The sequence below is a fragment of the Typopeltis vanoorti genome, chromosome 21 (genome assembly GCF_054136105.1).
Source record: "Typopeltis vanoorti isolate ZY-2024b chromosome 21, IOZ_Tvanoo_1.0, whole genome shotgun sequence".
Taxonomy (NCBI): Eukaryota; Metazoa; Arthropoda; class Arachnida; order Uropygi; family Thelyphonidae; genus Typopeltis; species Typopeltis vanoorti.
This window is the reverse complement of record NC_143569.1, coordinates 12829015-12847706: the sequence shown is the minus strand read 5'-3', so window position 1 is coordinate 12847706 and position 18692 is coordinate 12829015. Positions and strand designations below refer to the sequence as shown.

The window sequence follows — 18692 nt, the reverse complement described above, 5'->3', positions numbered from 1 at the left end:
CGTGGCTACTTATCTCCCTAGGTCACACAGGTTCGGTCTTTTTATTTGAAGTGCATTGGTATATAGGAATCAGGCAAGTTATTTGATAAACAAAACAATTTATTCGTGCTAATTAGAGTACAATAAAGTTAACACTAAGCATATAATCTTTTTCCCCTGACTCTATACTTTTCTGCAATATTAACTTAGATCTTAAATTATCCAATCTAATTCAACAATTCTCCTTTAAGAAAACAGGCTAAGATAATATTTGTGCCTATACTTAAGTCATACAACATAACAGACCTACACATACTATACCACAGGCAAGCTTAGACAATAAATAACATCACGCACATTAACTTTCACCTTGTAACAATACTATCCTTTTTCACACAACTAAGCAAGCTATTTCTCAATGGTTAGCTAATTGCTTTCAGTCCTGAAGTAATACTAAAAAAACAGCTAGAGCACTCTCTGCTACAATTTCTGCCTCTAGTTAAATCACACATAATAGACCTTACTTGGTATTTAGTCATCTTGTCCAAGTTGGGAGTATCATTACTCCTGGTAGGGCCTCCCAAGGCATGAAGGCCATCCCACTATGCCCAGCTAAATGCTAGCAGGCAAAGACAGAAAAGGAGATTGGCACCATCTGTCTTAATTTACTGTCCATTAGACATTCATGGCAAAGGACTTAACACAGCACACCATACCGGCTCGGACGTCGCCCGGTTCAACAAGGTCCATGTTGCCATTTGGTAGCAGCTCCAGAGTGTGGCAATGAGAAATTAGCGACTGGCGCTACAATCACCACTATTACTAACAAAAAAAAATAATGGAAAAACTGGATCTAGATTCAGAATCTGCAACCATTTAATGACCGGAACAATCAGGCCAACTCAAATTACTATAGCATGAACTAAAAAGATACGAATGGACTGTTATGGGACTTTGTGAAATTCGATGGACCAAAACAGGAGAGCTAATAACAGATGAAGGACATTTGCTTCTTTACTCTGGATGTGACTGCAGCAGTAAAGAAGGTGTCGGGTTCTTGATACACAAATCATCACGAAATTCTGTCATGGAATTCATTTTCGCATAAGAGGAAAACCACTCAGTATCACCTTCGTACAGGTCTATGCCCCAACCACAGGTCATGAGGACTCAGAAGTAGAAGAGTTTTATGATCAACTTAATGCAACAATCACCAGAGTGAATAGAAAAGACCTTTTGATTGTACAGGGCGATTGGAATGCCAAAATTGAAACAAACATTGGCAAGGATTATCTCCCATTTGTTGGACCATATGGCTATGGGGAGACAAACGAAAGAGGTTTTGAACTGATCAATTTTGCCTCACAAAATGAACTCACCATTACAAACACTCTATTTCTCCATAATAAATTTAGTTTAATCCTTTATCCAAGTGTGAGCAAACAAAGTTTGCACCTGAAAGTATCTTCAGGACTGGGGTAAGGTAGTACAACACCAGGAAACTCATTGCAAAGGTGGAGCAAGCTAACATCACTCCTATCTCAGTATCTCCCATAATGCAAAACACATCTCCTTGTGGATATGTATAATGTTATGCATTAAGGGAAGGGCCACTACCCAAACTAGTTTCGACCTTTATTGAGGTCTCTTCAGTGGGAGCCAGACTCAAGTGGAGATACCAGGCAGAAGCATTAGCAAGGTCATCTCTACCTAGAGGAGTTGCCAAACAGTGTGCCACCTTTTTATTAAATTACTCTGAATTTAGAGAAAGATGTTGAAAGTTAGCTTGCTCCACCTTTGCAACGAGTTGCCTGGTGTTGTACTACCTTACCCAAGTCCTGAAGATACTTTCAGGCACAAACTTTGTTTGCTCACACTTAGATAAAGGATTAAACTAAATTTATTATAGTCTAACCAAGGGAAAAATAAACTTTCAACTCTATTTCCCCATAAACTGTCCAGAAGATGGACATGGACTTCTCCTGATGGTAAATCACACAACCAAATTGACTTTATCCTTGTAAGCACAAGATTTAAAAACTCTATCAACATCACTTCCTGGAACCGACATTGGCAGTGACCACAACATGGTCATCACAACTGTGAATGTGAAAATGAGAGAAATATTATCTACAAAATCCACTCGTAAAACATATAATATAGAAAAATTAAAAGATCCCCAAATAAGTATACTATATAAACACAAATTAAAAACAGATTTTTGACACAAGCTTCAAGAAATATAATAATATCGAATCTAAAACCAAATAATTCTCACAAAAGATAACTGAGACAGCTGAAGAAATCCTTAGATACAAAAGGAAAATAAATAAACCATGAATAACAAAAAATATTTTGGACCTATGTGACGAAAGAAGATATTTGAAATCTCATATTAATAGTGGTGATAATAGAGAACAGTATAAAAATATTACTATGATTATTAAAAAATAAATCAAACATGCTAGAAGCTACTTATGGATATTGGATGAATGCAAAAATATAGAAGAGAACTTAAATAAAAATAATTCTAAAAGTGCTTTTCAAATTATTAATAAGTTAATCAAACCTTTTACTGCAATTAATTGGAGCACAGAAGATGAAGATGGAACTCCTATTACACCAGAAAATACTTGATAGATGGAAATGTTATGCAACCAAGCTTTTTCAAAAGGACCCTCAACTGACTGATGATATTTTGGACGGAATTTTGCCAAGGAAGTTTGGAGGAAGGAGATTACCCAATATTAAAAGAAGAAGTCATTGCAGCAGTTAGCTCCTCAAAAATAGGAAAATCACTAGGAATTGATGGTGTTACAATGGAACTGATATGCGAAGGAGGTGACATCATCATAGACACCTTGATTAAATTTATTTCAGGATGTATGGAACACAGAGACTTGGACTCCTGATTGGCAGACTTCTGTCCTTGTACCTATTCCTAAAATGGGAAACAGCAATAAATGTAGTAACTACAGAACAATAAGCCTTATTAGTCATCCAAGCAAAATCCTGTTAAAAATACTATTGTCAAGAATTGAAAAGAAAATAGAAAGCAGACTATCAGATGAACAAGCGGGGTTTTCGGAAGTTTAGAAGTACAATCGACCATATTTTTACAATATACATACTAGGCGAAAAATACATAGAACATAACAAAATAATCTGGTACAACTTTTTTTTAGACCTTCAAAAAGCTTTTGACTCAATATGGCATGAGGCATTATAGAAAATTTTAGAACATTATGGTATTGACAACAAAATCATTAGGATTATTAAATCTCTTTATTCCTCATCTAATATGAGAACTGAAATTAAAAATTATAGCAGTGAACCATTCTGGGCAGAGCGGGGAGTAAGACACAGACGCATTGTCCCCTCTTCTTTTTAATTGTTTTCTGGAATATGTCATAGATGAAGCTCTTCATGAATATGACACTGGAATAGTAGTTGGTGGACTAAGAATAAATAACTTACATTTTGCAGACGATATCGATCTTCTGGCAGAAAGTGAAGAAGCATTACAAGAGATAACCAGCCGTGTTTTCGGAACATGGCTGGTTATCAGACATTGAATTCTTAAAGATACAAATCGGCAATATAAACAAGTTCGCTTATCTAGGAAGCACGTTGAATCTAGATGGTCGTTCAAAAGCCGACATTAAATACCGAATTGCTAAGGCAACCATGGCCCTACAGAAGTTAAAACCATTGCGGAGAGATAACAGAACAGCAATCACAACCAGACTAATTCTATCCTCTTGTATGGTTGTGAGGCCTGGACTTTATAGAGGGAAGATGAGAGGAGATTCCTGTCTTTTGAAATGAAAACTTACAGAAGACTTTTGAGAATTCCCTATACTGCTCACGAAACCAATGAAAATGACTGAAAACTGATTGATTCAATAGATGGGAGAAGAAGGGAAAATATTCTGACAGTCATCAGAAGAAGAAAGATGAAATGGTTCAGACATGTGGAGAGGGCTAATGGCATTCCAAAGCAAACACTAGAAGGAATTGTTCCGGCACCAAGGGTTGGGGGGCTGACCTCAATTAAAATGGACTGATAACATCAAAAAATGGACAAATTCCTCTCTTTCTCAACTGACATCAAGAACAAGAGACTGTGATGATTGGAGGAGGCTAACAAAAAATATCACCTATCAGCCATGAATGACCCCAACGGTCCGTTTGGAACTACGGAAGAAAAGAAGTCCACATCAATACTCTTGAGATCATTATCATCTTCTTCCTTCTAATATTGCTTACACACACTGAGATCATCAGGAACCTTAGCGGCTGGAAATTTGGAACTTACTTCCTACACTGCATAAATGACCCATCTAGCATTTTCAGGCATCTGTTGGCTGGAACAGGGTCCCTTGACCTATAATCGGCAGGACATACTCGAACTGGGAGCTGGAACAGAAACTGGGCAAACATGAACTTATCCAGCAACGACCATCAAAACGACCTCTCCTCCTCGGCAGTCTTCTAGCTAACTCGACTCACCTTCTCCGAAATGAATCATCTTCATGACGACTGACCTTCCTGTGTTCGTCTCTCCCACTCTCTCAATGTCTCCTCCTTTTATGCTGCTCAAATGACCTTGGTTCTTGCTACTTTTTTATTCCCCTGGGTATATTCCCATAGAGAGCTTCCCCCCACACACACACACTTTTTAGGTCACTGAGTTAAGGAGGGGAAACCCCATACATTCTTGACTTTCGTGTGTGCGATGGCCTTAGGTCTTATTCTTAATCCCGTCTGGGATATTTTTTTTTGTCTTAACAATCTATTGTTATTACTCATTCAGACAATTTTTTCTTTGTCCAATGTTGTTGTACAGCAAGTCATTAGTTAAATTACCAAAATTACAAGTATGTTAAATTAAATTGAATTCCTAAGTAAAATCGGTATAGAAAGAATCTAATTTAAAAATTCTGTCTATAGAAGATTTTACATTGATTGTAAAATCGTGAGTCGTCTGCGCCTTTGTAATATATATCATGATACTTATTTTTCTTAAGTTTAGATTCTATACTTTGTTTGAAATATATACTTATTTATCTTGTTTATTTCAACTCACTTAACTTATTATACTTAACAGTCATGACCCCTTCATTCTTAATCCATTGCTTGATTTAATCTACTACAGTTAATCCCTTCCTTCAATTAGACCCCCCCCCCCATTCTAAAGGTCATAACTATGCTTAATCATGTACACGAAATTCTAAAACATAGGAATTGCCTCTGGCTGGAGTCAATCCCTTTGTCTAAACAGTAAGAATTTTTCTATATTAATTAACAAAAATTTATTTATTTATTACGACTCCACCATCAGAAATCACAGAAAAGACTTAAATATCCTTCCATTAAAAAAAAACGCTCAGTAAGGCACGGAAATATCGCTTACACTTTTCACTATATCAATCTAATTCAACAATTCTCCTTTAAGTATACAGGCTAAGGTAATATTTGTGCCTATACTTAAGTCATACATCAATATCATAATCAATACTTTATTCTTCACTCATGGCTACTTATCTCCCTAGGTCACACAGGTTCAATCTTTTTATTAGAAGTGCATTGGTATATAGGAATCAGGCAAGTTATTTGACAAACAAAATTTATTCATGCAAATTAGAGTACAACAAAGTTAACACTAAGCACACAATCTTTTTTCCCGACTCTATACTTCTCTGCAATATTAACTTAAATCTTAAATTATCCAATCTAGTTCAACAATACTCCTTTAAGTAAACAGGCTAAGGTAATATTTGTGCCTATACTTAAGTCAGTGTTTCTCAATGTGGGGCAATTTGAAAATGTACATGTACATATTTATACATATTTATATTACTTTTTCAGAACTTGGCTGACTATTATGATGGGGGGGGGCATCAAAATCTTTCAGACGTTGAGGTGGGACATGATCCAAAAAACGTCGAGAAACACTGTCTTAAGTCATACAACATAACAGACACCTACACATACTATACCACAGACAAGCTTAGACAATAAATAACATCACACACATTAACTTTCACCTTGTAACAACACTATCCTTTTTCACACAACTAAGCAAGTTATTTCTCAATGGTTAGCTAATTGCTTTCAGTCCTGAAGTAATACTAAAAAAACAGCTAGTGCACTCTCTGCTACAATTTCTGCCTCTAGTTAAATCACATATAATAGACCTTACTTGGAATTTAGTCATCTAGTCTACATCAGTAGACTCTTCAGATCATTATCATCTTCTTCCTTCTGATATTGCTTACACACATGGGCACCGTTTTCTGACATCGATGAGGGCACTTCCGCAGGCAGAGATCATCAGGAACCTTGGCAGCTGGAAATCCAGAACTTACTTTCTACACCGCATAAACAACCCATCTAGCATCTTCGGGCGTCTGTTGGCTGGAACGGGGTCCCTTGACCTAGAATCGGCTGGAACATCTTCTCTCTGACAGGGAAGGAGAAAGAACTAGTCAAGGAAGCAAACTACCAACTAGATTTAGTTGGGCTTTCTTCGAGCAAGAGGAGAGGCTCTGGAACTGTCGACCTGGATGAGGGGTGGAAGCTCTATTACTCTGGTGTGAGCCTGACAATGCTCAGGCAGGTGTGCGGATACCCATAAGTCCCCGGCTGTCAGACTGTGTTGCTGAGTGGATTCCATTGGGGGGACGGGTATGTGTGTTAAGGCTCCAGATGAAAAACCATGACTTGGCTGTGGTGCAAGCTTATGCACCTAATCTGGAGTCAGAATACTCTGCCTTCCTAGAGGAAGTGAAAACTGCTTTTGACAAATCCTGCTAATGGATGACTTCAATACATATGTCGGAATGGATGACAGACAAAGGTCTCTGATTGACTTCTTTATAGTCTCAGCAGACCTATTTTCCTCAGTGCTGGACGTTCGTGTGAGGAGAGGGGGCATAACTGTCAACTGACTACCACCTTGCTGTCTGCACTCTACGGCTTCAGAAACCAGACACTACCATCAACATTGGTAACCCTAAGCAGGTATACTGCATGAAATGGGAGGCACTGGAAAATGAGGCTGTGAGGAAGAATTTTGCAGATGACATTTCCTCCAGATTCAAAGAGATTCCCCGGCATACTGCAGATGTTGAGGAGGAGTGGGAGCTTTTCAGAATAGCTGTCACTGCCTCTGTACTCTCATGCTGTGGCAGAAAGCGGCTCAGCATGGTGGTGGGCAGTGAGAAAAGGACACCTTAGTGGAACCAAGAGGTTCGAAAGCTGTCTGGGCAAAAAAGGAGGCCTACCTAACATGGCTTAGGGTCAGGTCACGTGAGATGCGTTTCGAGTACGCTGAGGCACGAAAAGCTGCTGCTGGGACAGTAAGTAGAAGGCTTGGGAATCCTTTGGAGAAAGATTAGACTCATCATATGCAAATGCAAACAAAGTATTCCGGCAGATCATCCAGCACCTTCGAGCAAGGATAACGTGCACAGCAATTAAGGCCTCTGATTGTGCACTTTTAACAACTGAGAAGGATATCCTCCACAGATGGAGGGAATACTTTGAGAGCCTTCTTAACCCAGGTGGCCTGGCCCAGCAGTTGTGGCATCCAAGAGGTGCAGATAGGGGAAATGACTGGTCTCGCAGCAGAAGAGGTCCATTTAGCAATAAAATCGCTAAAATCAGGCAAGGCTACTGGTGATGATGAAATTCGGCCCGAAATGCTAAAAGTCTTAAATCGAGATGAGGGTTCTCTGGCTGACTCGAGTGTGTCAGGCTGCTTGGATATCTGGGCTAGCACCAAAGCAATGGCAGACAGGCATACTAATAATACAAGTCTTCAAGAAGGGAGACCAGAGAAAGAGATTACAGCAACTATCATGGCATCTCTCTCTCAGCCTGCCTGGGAAAGTATATGCTAGGTGCTTGGAAAGAAGGTGCAGGAGCATAGTTGAGTCAAATTTCCAGGAAGAACAACGTGGTTTTCATCCTGGTAGAAGCACAACTGACCAAAGACTTGCCTTCACTTTAAGGCAAGTCTTTGAGAAATCTTGGGAATATGCCAAGACTGTCGACACATGCTTTGTGGACTTGGAGAAGGCATATGACCGGGTTCCTCAGGATAAGCTTTGGCAAGTATCACAGAGTATGGAGTGGATAGCCAACTATTAGCTGCCATCCACTTCATACCTGTATGAATGCCCGGAGTTTTGTGTCAGGGTAAACAGCACAAAGTCTGAACCTTTCACAGTCTCTGTTGGCCTCCACCAAGGGTGTGTTCTGTCACTCCTCCTTTTCATAATATTTATGGACTGAATTGATAGGCACAGCCGAGGCAGTGAGTGTGTCAGAATTGGAAGATGTAGCATTGGATGTCCGCTTTTTGCAGATGACCTAGTTCTGCTTAGCTCTTCCACAGATGACCTCCAGCGGACCCTGGATAGGTTTGTAGCTGTTTGTGCAGAAGCCGGAATGAAGATCAGTGTGGCCAAAACTGAAACATTTGTGGTCTCATGACAACCATCGCTGTGCACTGCATGTGAGTAGAGTCCCACTAAGGCAGGTAGAGAAGTTTAAATACCTTGGGTCCATATTCATGAGTGATGGAAAGTGAGACGAAGAGCTAGATACTCGGATTGTCTCAGCAAGCGTAATATTGCGGGAGCTTGGCCGTTCGGCAAAAATGAAGCGGAGTTAAGCCAGAAGGCAAAAATGGTTGTCTTCAATACAGTATGTCCCCATCCTCACCTATGATCATGAGAGTTGGGTAATGAACGAAAGAATGCAGACACGAATCCAAGTGGCTGAAATGAGGTTCCTTCGAGGGGTTGCGAGGCTGACAAAACTCAACAGAATCAGAAGCTCTGCAATTCAGGAAACCATGAATACTCAACCACTGCTTCTCCGTGTCGAGGGATCACAGTTACGTTGGTACGGGCACCTAGTCAGAATGCCACAAGAGAGGCTATCCCAGCAGGCCCTCTTTGCCAAGCCAGAGGGTGGGAGGCCACATGGAACTCACTGGATAGATTATATCCAAAAGGTGGACACGTTTGGGAGTCCCACCAGAACACCTGAGTTTGGTGGAGGATCGTGACCATCGGAAGTTCCTCTTGTAGCTGCTGGCCCCACAACCCAATTAGGAAAGGTGAGCCTTGAAGATGAATGAATGAATATTATAGGAGTAAGTGAAACAAGATGGAAAGATGAAGGAGTTTCAAAGCAGAGTAATTGAATACAGAGTAATTCATACAGGCAGTGCAAAAATGGACAGGGCAGACTAGCATTTTTAATGGATAACAGGCTACCAAAGTGATAATGGAAGTAGAAGTAATCAGCAAAAGGTGCATGATGGCAAGATAATCAGCCAAACCAGTGGATCTGGTAATAATACAAGCATTATATGCCAACATCGGGACACAATGAAGATGAAGTGGAAGAAATCCATGCTCAAATCAAAGAACTATTGAGAAAGGCAAAAACAAAAGAAAATGTAGTGATAATGGGAGACTGGAATGCCTCAGTTGGAGAAGAAGAAACAAAAGAGGACAAAAACTAATAGACTTCTGTAAACAAGAAAACATTATTATCACTAACACCTGGTTTGAAACTCCCAAGAGGGGAAGATACACTTGGAAGAGTCTAGGAGAACAAAAAATATTTCAAATTGACTACATCATTGTAAAATAGTGATACCAGAACCAAGTTAAGAAAGCTATGGCTTTTTCCAGGAGCAGATATAGGATCTGACTACAACTAGTAATGATGAAAATCCAACTAAAATGGAAACCCCCCCACAAAAATCCCAAGCTTAGAAGAAATGGGATGCAGAAATTTTAAAAGAAAAGGAAATGAAACAATGATCAGATATTGCATCAACAAAAGATAAAGAAGTTTAAACAAGCAAAAGAACTGGGAACTACAGATACTGACACACTCTGGAAAGACATCAAAACAGTAATAAATAGAGCAGAAGACTGCATAGGAATAAAACCACAAGAACCAAAAAAGCCATGGATCACTACTGAAATACTAAGTAAAATGGAAGAAAGAAGAAAATGGAAAAATATTAACATAGCAGAAGGACAAATGATATATAAAAAACTCAAAAATGAAGTAGATAGAGAATGCAGAAGCTAAAGAAAACTGGTGGAATCAACAATGCAAGGAAATAGAATAGAGAAACTAGGAAGAAGTGGTCGAACCTAGAGAAAGATAAAGAATATTACAAACAAACACAGAAATATAACCACTTTTGTGCTAAATGATAAACAGGGAAACCCAATAACAGATCCTGAGATAAAGAAGAAAAGATGGCAAGAATATGTGCAAGAACTGTGTAAAGAAAACTACTCCTGCAATTGCCAGAAAGGAGAGATAAACATAAATAATACAATGCAAATTACTCATGACAAATTCGACAATGCACTCACAACTATTGCAAAAACTAAGGCACGGCATAGATGGAATGCCAAATGAACTAATTAAGGAAGCAAGTAAACAAGTAAAAGATAAGGTATACCAACAGATCGCTGATATTTTTGGAAAATGAATATGGCCAGATGACTTTTTACACTCTCTGATGGTACCCATCCCTAAAATGACTAAATCAAGAGAATGTACCCACTACAGGATAATAAGCTTAGTAAGTCATATGTCAAAAATACTCTTAAAAATAATAAAAGATCAACTGGAATCAAAATCTGAAACCTATCTTGAAGAAAACTAATTTGGTTTCAGAAAAGAACAAGGAACCCAGGATGCAATTCTGGCCTTAAGACATCTCAGTGAACATGGGATAGAACAAGGAGAACACCTATATATATATATATATATATATATATATATATATATATATATATATATAGGTGTTCCCACTGTAAAGAGAGAGAGATTGGAGTAGAAGAACAAATAATAAAATTGATCTGGCAACTGTATAAGCATCAAACTGCAGTGTGTCTGTGCCAAGAGGATTGGTCAGAACCAGTTAAAATTGAGAGAGGTGTAAGACAAGGATACCTACTCTCCCCAATCCTTTTTAACATTGTTGCAGGCAAAATGATGCCGGAAGCTTTAATTAAACAAAGAGTACAAAATTGTGATAAATGGCAAAAGAGTATATATTATTAAATTTGCAGATGACCAAGTAATAATAGCAGGTTGCTCTAATGGACCGGAGAAAATGCTGAAAATAATAAATAGCAAAACATTTTAAGTTTAAGGAGGGGTTCACAGTAACATACTGTGAACCCCCCCCCTTAAACAAGTAACTTCCTTCCAATACTTGAGACAATTGATCACAGAAGATGCATATTGCACAAAAGAAGTGAAATCAAGAATTGCAGATGCAAAGAAAGCATTTTATGATAAATATCACATACTCACATTAAAGCAAATTGACATCAAACTAAGAAAAACACTAGTAAAGCCTTTGTCTGGCCAGTCACATTATATGTGTCGGAAACCTAGACACTCCTTAAACAAGATCAAAAATACCTAGAGTCCTTTGAAATATGGTGCTGGAGGCAATTAATGAAAGTGAGTTGGAAAGAAAGGAAGCAACGACAAAGTTCTCAAAGAAGTTGGTGAAGAAAGAAGTATCCTGGAGACCATAAAGAAGAGACGACTGAAGTGGATAGGACACCTACTAAGGCATAAACAATTCCTCGAAAAAGTAATAGAAGGAAAATTCCTGGGTAAAAGAACAAAGGGAAGACCAAGAATGAACTTCATCAAACAACTATGGGAAGATTCGGAAACAAGAAGATATGGAGAAATAAATAGAACTGCTGAAGATCAAAACAAATGGCAGGAACAGTGTGCTGCAGCCAACCAGCCCATGTACTCAAGGATCACACAACGATGAATATTATGAGAACGACAGGCGAGAAAAGAAGAGGATATATTATTAAAACAAACAAGGAAATAACATAAACAATAATAAAAATAAAATAGAAAGATGGGCAGAAGATTGTTGAAAGTTTTTCCACTTGGTTAAAGATACCAAGAAATTGTATACTTAGGTTAATCCTTCATCCAAGTGTAAGCAAACAAAGTTTGTACCTGAAGTATTTTCAGGACTGGGGCAACTCGTGGTAAAGGCAGTAGGACTTCAAATCACTTGCTTAGTATCCCATAATGCAAAGCACATCTCCTTGCGGACATGTATAATGCTATGCATTATGGGAAGGGTCACTACCCAGACCAATTTCGATCCAAGTGGAAAAACTTTCAACAACTATCTATCTCTAATCCAGAGTATTATAACAATAAGGTATTACACCTTTTAGCAACTCGTATAGAAAAATATGAGCTCTGCATTACTTGAACTTTGGTATCACCTCTGGGTCTGGCTTCCACTGATGAGACCTGAATAAAGATTAAAACCGGTCTGGGTGGTAACCCTTCCCATAATGCACAGCATTATACATGTCTGCAAGGAGATGTGCTTTGCATTATGGGATACTAAGGCAAGTGATGTGAAGTCATAAGCCTCTATGTACGAGTTGCCCCAATCCTGAAAAATACTTCAGGTGCAAACTTTGTTTGCTTACACTTGGATAAAGGATTAAACCAAGTATATAATTTCTTGGTATCTTTAATTTATGGGTAGAAGACTTCAAAGAGATAATAAGTAGAGAAAAACCTGAAAAAGAAACTCAAATACCAGAGAGGAAAGAAAAAAATATTAAAAAATAGACACCAAAGAAATTTTGAAAAAAGTGAGATACGAAAAGTACTAAAAGAAAGTAAAAATGGAAAAACAGCTAGTATAGGTGAGATACCAAATAACAGTGAATATACTCTACCCATTTCTTAACCAATATGGCTGCAAGAAGAATGGCCAGCTGAATGAAATATTGGATTAGTAATCAAAATTTGAAAAACAAGGAGATTTAACTGATTGCAGTAATTTGAGAGGAATAGCATTATTATTAAATATGAGTAAAATACTAACAAGAATAATATTATAAAGAATAAAAAAGAAATAGACCAAAAGGTGAGGAAAACAGAAGCAGGACTTAAAATCAACAAGTCAAAAATAGATCAAATAGCAACCCTAAGAATAATAATACAACATCAACAGAATGGCTGTCAAATCTTTATATCAACTTAGTTCATTTTATAAATGCTTTCAACAGCATGGACAGAGAAGTAATATGGAAATTAACGTATTATGGCATACCATGTAAAATTATCAGCATAGTTATGAAAATTAATGAAAAATATAAAGTACAAATCATACACAATGGAGAACTTTTAGAAAAGCTTGAAATTAAGACAGGAGTTAGAGGGAGTTCAATTCTCTTTCCCAAGAATATATATTGTTGTTGTAGACTGGGTTATGAGAAATCCCGTGACAAGCACAAAAGGAATACATTGGAATCTGCTCTCTTCTGCTTTCTACTGTGCAGGAAAGCAGTGATATCTTAATATTAGTTTAATAATAGCAATAATGTGCATTATGGCTCTATGTGGTAGACATTTGATGATTTTGTTAGAAATTGCATTGTGTGGTATTGGCATCTGGCTCTGTTCTTTTCACGCATCAGGTTTTTAATCCCAGTAACATTCTTTGTATGTGTAACAAAAATAGTTATCTGGATTGGTAATTAAAAATCATCTGAATGCATAAAAATCAAATAAACATTAAAATACTGACCACATACCAGTCCTGATGTTTATGACACAAATCCAAAAGCTTTCTCTCTCGCTCTCAAAACTTCTTGAAACTGATTGCTTGCAACCATACAAAAAGAAGTGATTTTGGTTACTGAAAAAGTTGGTTTAAAATACTCTAATTTGTAGCAGATTATTATTATTTAGTGACACCTCCAAGGACTCATCGAGGGAGGGCACCTACTCTACACATCTCCACCATTCAATCCACCAACTACAACTAACAACAAGTACCACCATCATCTACACCAATGCCATCTACCGCCCACCACCACCACTAGTATTTTCTTCGCAGACAATCACAAACATCCATGCCCACAGCTGGATTTGAACCCACAGCCTTTTGGCTGGAGAGTGGATACGCTAACCACTCGCCCAACCAGGCCAGCACCTGGTTATATAAACATACAGACACAGTGATGCTGATTTTGATAAGGATGTTCCTTTGGAACTACAATTATGAAATGAATTGAAACAATTCTTCATTCTTTCTTCCATTAAAAATGAAAATCTTTCTTGCCAAAACAGTGAGTGTCTACTTACCAGAGTTATCTGAGACCAAAAAAGTTGTGATAGGAGAATTTCATGATCAACAAGCAATGGGAAGAATTTTTTTTTTGCTCCCCAAAGACAGTGTTCCAATAAGGAATATGTAACTAAAATGCTCTTGTGACCTTTCCATATTACTAAAATGTGAATTACACTTTGATTAAAAAAAAAAAAAAAAAAAAAAACATGAAAATATTAACAAAAAATGTCAATGAAAAATATCTTTTTCAAAGAACCGTGAATAATAATGAATGAATAATAACAAAACACAAACACAACTCATTATATGATTACACACATAAATTACATAAGGTAAAAACAATGAATTTACCACAAACTTCTCAGATTGTGGTAAATATCTTATCACATCATCAGACTGAATACATGAGGCTAGGCTACAAGATTATAAAGAAATGAACACAAGTTAGAATGCTTCTGTTCTGCCACTCTCCAGCCAGTCTCGTGGGAATTGAGAACATAGTCTTTAACACAGTAATAAACAAACATCTCCAAATTTTTACTTTTAAGGTTACATGGTGGTCAGTATTCATTGTGAAGAATTTATGGAGACAAACATATGCTAGAGTAATAATTTTTCTTCAAATGATGAAAATAACACTCGATGTTTCAACTTTTGTATTGAGATCATCTTCAGGAAAACATATACAGTTGACCCTTGGTAGACCGAACAAGGCACCATTCACAGTTGAGAGAAATGTAAACAAAGGTAAAAATCATTAAATCATAAATGCATAAAACTAACTGTTATTAATTTAATTAAATAATTAGCATAAAATAAAAATTTTATAACGATTCATTCATTAGTGTATAATATTGCTGCTGCTTCATTATCAATGCATGAATCGATACACCTGTAAATAAAGATGAATTTCTTTTTCACATTATCTTTTCATTTTTGATGGCCAGTGTTAGTAATACATATAATGTCTACAGTATTTTGTATCATATAAGACAATATTGATGTAGGTACTGACAGACAGACGAATCATCTTGTAAACCGGCGACATAAACTTACAGTACTGATAAATAAAGTGCAGTACTCATATTTATGAATTTAGGGACACAAAACACATGTGTTAAAAAGATTATTTTACTGATTAATAATAAAATAATAACTTGACGTTTCGACCCCTGTATTGAGGTCATCATCAGAAGGATACATGTGTATAAGTACCAAGCTACATGCTGTTGCACTCTATACAGATAAATTACATCTACGTTGTTAACTAATCTTTTTTTTTTAGCCTGCCCTCTAAATTAAGACATCTACTCAGTTCTTCCAAAGATCCTCTGCCACACCTAGCCAACCCAGGGTTTTACAAAATACAATGCACATGTAACATATCATACATAGGGGAAACAGGGCGAACTATCCCAATCAGGAAGGATGAACACAAACGACACATAAAATACCTCCATTTTGGAAAAACCGGCCTTTCTGACCACGCACTCCAAACATACCACAGAATTGATTGGAAAGGTTCCAAGTCCCTACACTGCACCAAAACCTGGTTCACGCAAAAATTCAAGGAAGCATGTTAAATGCTCAAACATGATCTGAATCTGAATAAAAATGATGGTCTAACCATTCCAAGAATGTGGAGGATCCATCTGCAACCTTCATAGCAACCACAAAGAAAAATCTCAATACAAGAAGACTTGGTGAAGTGTTTTTTTTTTGTTTGTTTGTTTTTTTTTTTCCTGAACATTCGATAGCAACCTGTACTGTACAAATCCAGAAGATAATCGTAATATAACAATGTGAACTGTATCATTCCAGAAAAATCCTAGTACGTGAGGACTTTAGCAGACTTTATTGTAGTTTTTATTGCTAATATCTTTTTTTTTTTTTTTTATCACTAGCGGGCAGGCTAAGAAAAAAGATTAGTTAACAACGTAGATGTAATTTACCTGTATAGAGTGTAACAGCATGTAGCTTGGTTCTTATACACATGTATCCTTCTGATGATGACCTCAATACAGGGGTCGAAACGTCAAGTTATTATTTTATTATTAACCAGCAAAATAATCTTTTCAACATGTGTGTTTTGTGTCCCTAAATTCATAAATATGAATGCTGATCACCTTAAAGGAAAAAGTACAGTACTGTAAGCGTATTTTCTCTTCCTTGTGATTTTCTTAATAACATTTTCTTTTCTTTAGCTTACTTCATTGTAAAATTACAGTATATAATATATATATAACATGCAAAATATATGTTAATTGACTGTTTATATCATCGGTAAGACTTCCAGTCAAAAGTAGACGATTAGTAGTTAAGTTTTTGGGGGAGTTAAAAGTTAAATGCGTGTTTTCAACTGTGTATGTGGGGGGGGGGGGGGTCGGCACCCCTAATCCCTGCGTTGTTCAAGGGTCAACTGTATATTTGAAGATTTTCTGACACACTTGTGGTACAAATAAAATTAATGTATTTGCTGGAGGAATCATTTTCTATAATTATGTACTTCTGTCCCTCTAAACCAATATATATGTACTCACTGATTCTAAAAACTTTAATGTAATTCCAGCAGCAACTGACACAATTACTTGACTGTTTTTCCATGGTTCTTCATAATTCAGATCACCAAGAACTTCAGAAATCTTGTAAGGTTTCACACACAAAAACACAACATCAGACTGCTGCACAACCTCCTTGTTATAATGAGTACAATGACAACTTAGTTTCTGAAAAAAAATCAAAAAGAAAAAAGTATACACTTCGAATGGAGTAAAAATCAGTAAAAGTAATGTTGCAGACATATGACTTAACAATTGCAATAAACAGTAACAAATTTAAATTTAGTAAAACTACAGCAAAGATTCTCTATCATTCTTTTATTATGAACATATTCTGGTAATGAAAGCACCAATAGTGGTAGTTGAAAGTTTATTTTTCACTTGGTTAGACTATAATAAATTTAGTTTATTCCTTTATCCAAGTGTGAGCAAACCAAGTTTGCAGCTGAAAATATCTTCAGGACTGAGGTAAGGTAGTACGACACCGGGCAACTCGCAGCAAAGGTGGATCAAGCGCTCAACTCCTGGTCTCAGTATCTCCCGTAATGCACAGAACATCTCCTTGTCAGTGGGAGCCAGGCCCAGAGTGGAGATACTAAGACAGAAGCAATAGGAGAGGTCATCCTTACCTATAGGAGTTGCCAAAAGGTGCGCCATCTTATTATTAAATTACTCAGGATTTAGAGAAAGATGTTGAAAGTTTATTTTTCACTTGGTTAGACTATAATAAATTTAGTTTAATCCTTTAAACAAGTGTGAGCAAACAAAGTTTGCGCCTGAAAATATCTTCAGGACTGAGGCAAGGTAGTACAACACCGGGCAACTCACAGCAAAGGAGTTGAGAGCTTGATCCAAGTTTGCTGCGAGTTTCCCAGTGTTGTACTACCTTACCTCTGTCCTGAAGATATTTTCAGGTGCAAACTTTGTTTGCTCACACTTGGATAAAGGATTAAACTAAATCAATTATAGTCTAACCAAGTGAAAATAAACTTTCAACATCTTTCTCTAAATCCAGAGAAATTTAATAATAAGGTGGTACACCTTTTGGCAACTCCTCTAGGTAAGGATGACCTCTCCTATTGCTTCTGTCTTAGTATCTCCACTCTGGGCCTGGCTCCCACTGACGAGACCTCAATAAAGGTCGAAACCGGTATGGGTAGTGGTCCCTCCCTTAATGCATAGCAGTATACATGTCTGCAAGGATATGTGCTGTGCATTATGGGAGATACTGAGACAAGGAGTTGAGAGTTTGATCCACCTTTGCTGCAAGTTGCCCAGTGTTGTACTATCTTACCTCAGTCCTGAAGATATTTTCAGGCGCAAATTTTGTCTGCTGACACTTGGATAAAGGATTAAACTAAATTTATTATACCAATAGCGGTAGTGAAAGTAACAAGAACTATTCCAATTCTACCCTCTAAATGACGAAGATTATGTTGTTTTTTTGTAGTTTTTTTTATATTTATTTTTACCTAGTCTGGAAAGTGATTATTGAACAGCCAAAATCATCTCATCCGAGTCAATTCAGCGAGTTCAGTTATATTTTCTCCACATTTACAAGTTCGTGGATGTGCTTCTAGATTAGCAAAATATCGATACTGTCACATGTTTATTTTCTATCTGTTAAATAGCAATATAAATGGGAAATATTTTAACTTCACTTGAAAATATGGTGTTTACTTCCCAAACAATATTGCTACACTCTTCACCTTCAGAAATTAACAATCAAGGTACTACTATTTAGTAATAGTGGATCTCAAGAGCATCCCACACATAAGTGCTTTTGTGGGAGGGAGCAACTTATGGCACATGCCTTATATTGACTGAAAACATCGAGAGAAAATTGATGATTTGCTATTATCGATGGTTTGCTTATCGTCTGGTATAGCTATTAGGGGAGATGCATAGTAATGTTCAAAATAATAATAATAATTTGTTTACATGTACTTCTTTAACAGAAA

General features: G+C 37.1%; 1 protein-coding gene across 3 annotated transcripts in view; it reads right to left on the bottom strand.

The window, feature by feature from the left end:
* Positions 1–18692, bottom strand: part of LOC150094627 (pyrroline-5-carboxylate reductase 3-like) — a 222005-nt gene that overhangs the window by 147099 nt on the left and 56214 nt on the right. For 2 of the 3 annotated variants that reach the window (XR_016550124.1, XM_090411091.1), the window contains exon 3: positions 16714–16899. The exons of the other annotated variant lie outside the window; for it this stretch is intronic. Coding sequence is in view for 1 of the 2 variants with exons in the window: in XM_090411091.1 (XP_090267217.1) it covers positions 16714–16899 (186 nt within the window). In the remaining variant the exon portion in view is untranslated. The remainder of the gene's footprint in view (positions 1–16713; positions 16900–18692) is intronic. 3 annotated transcript variants of the gene reach the window in all.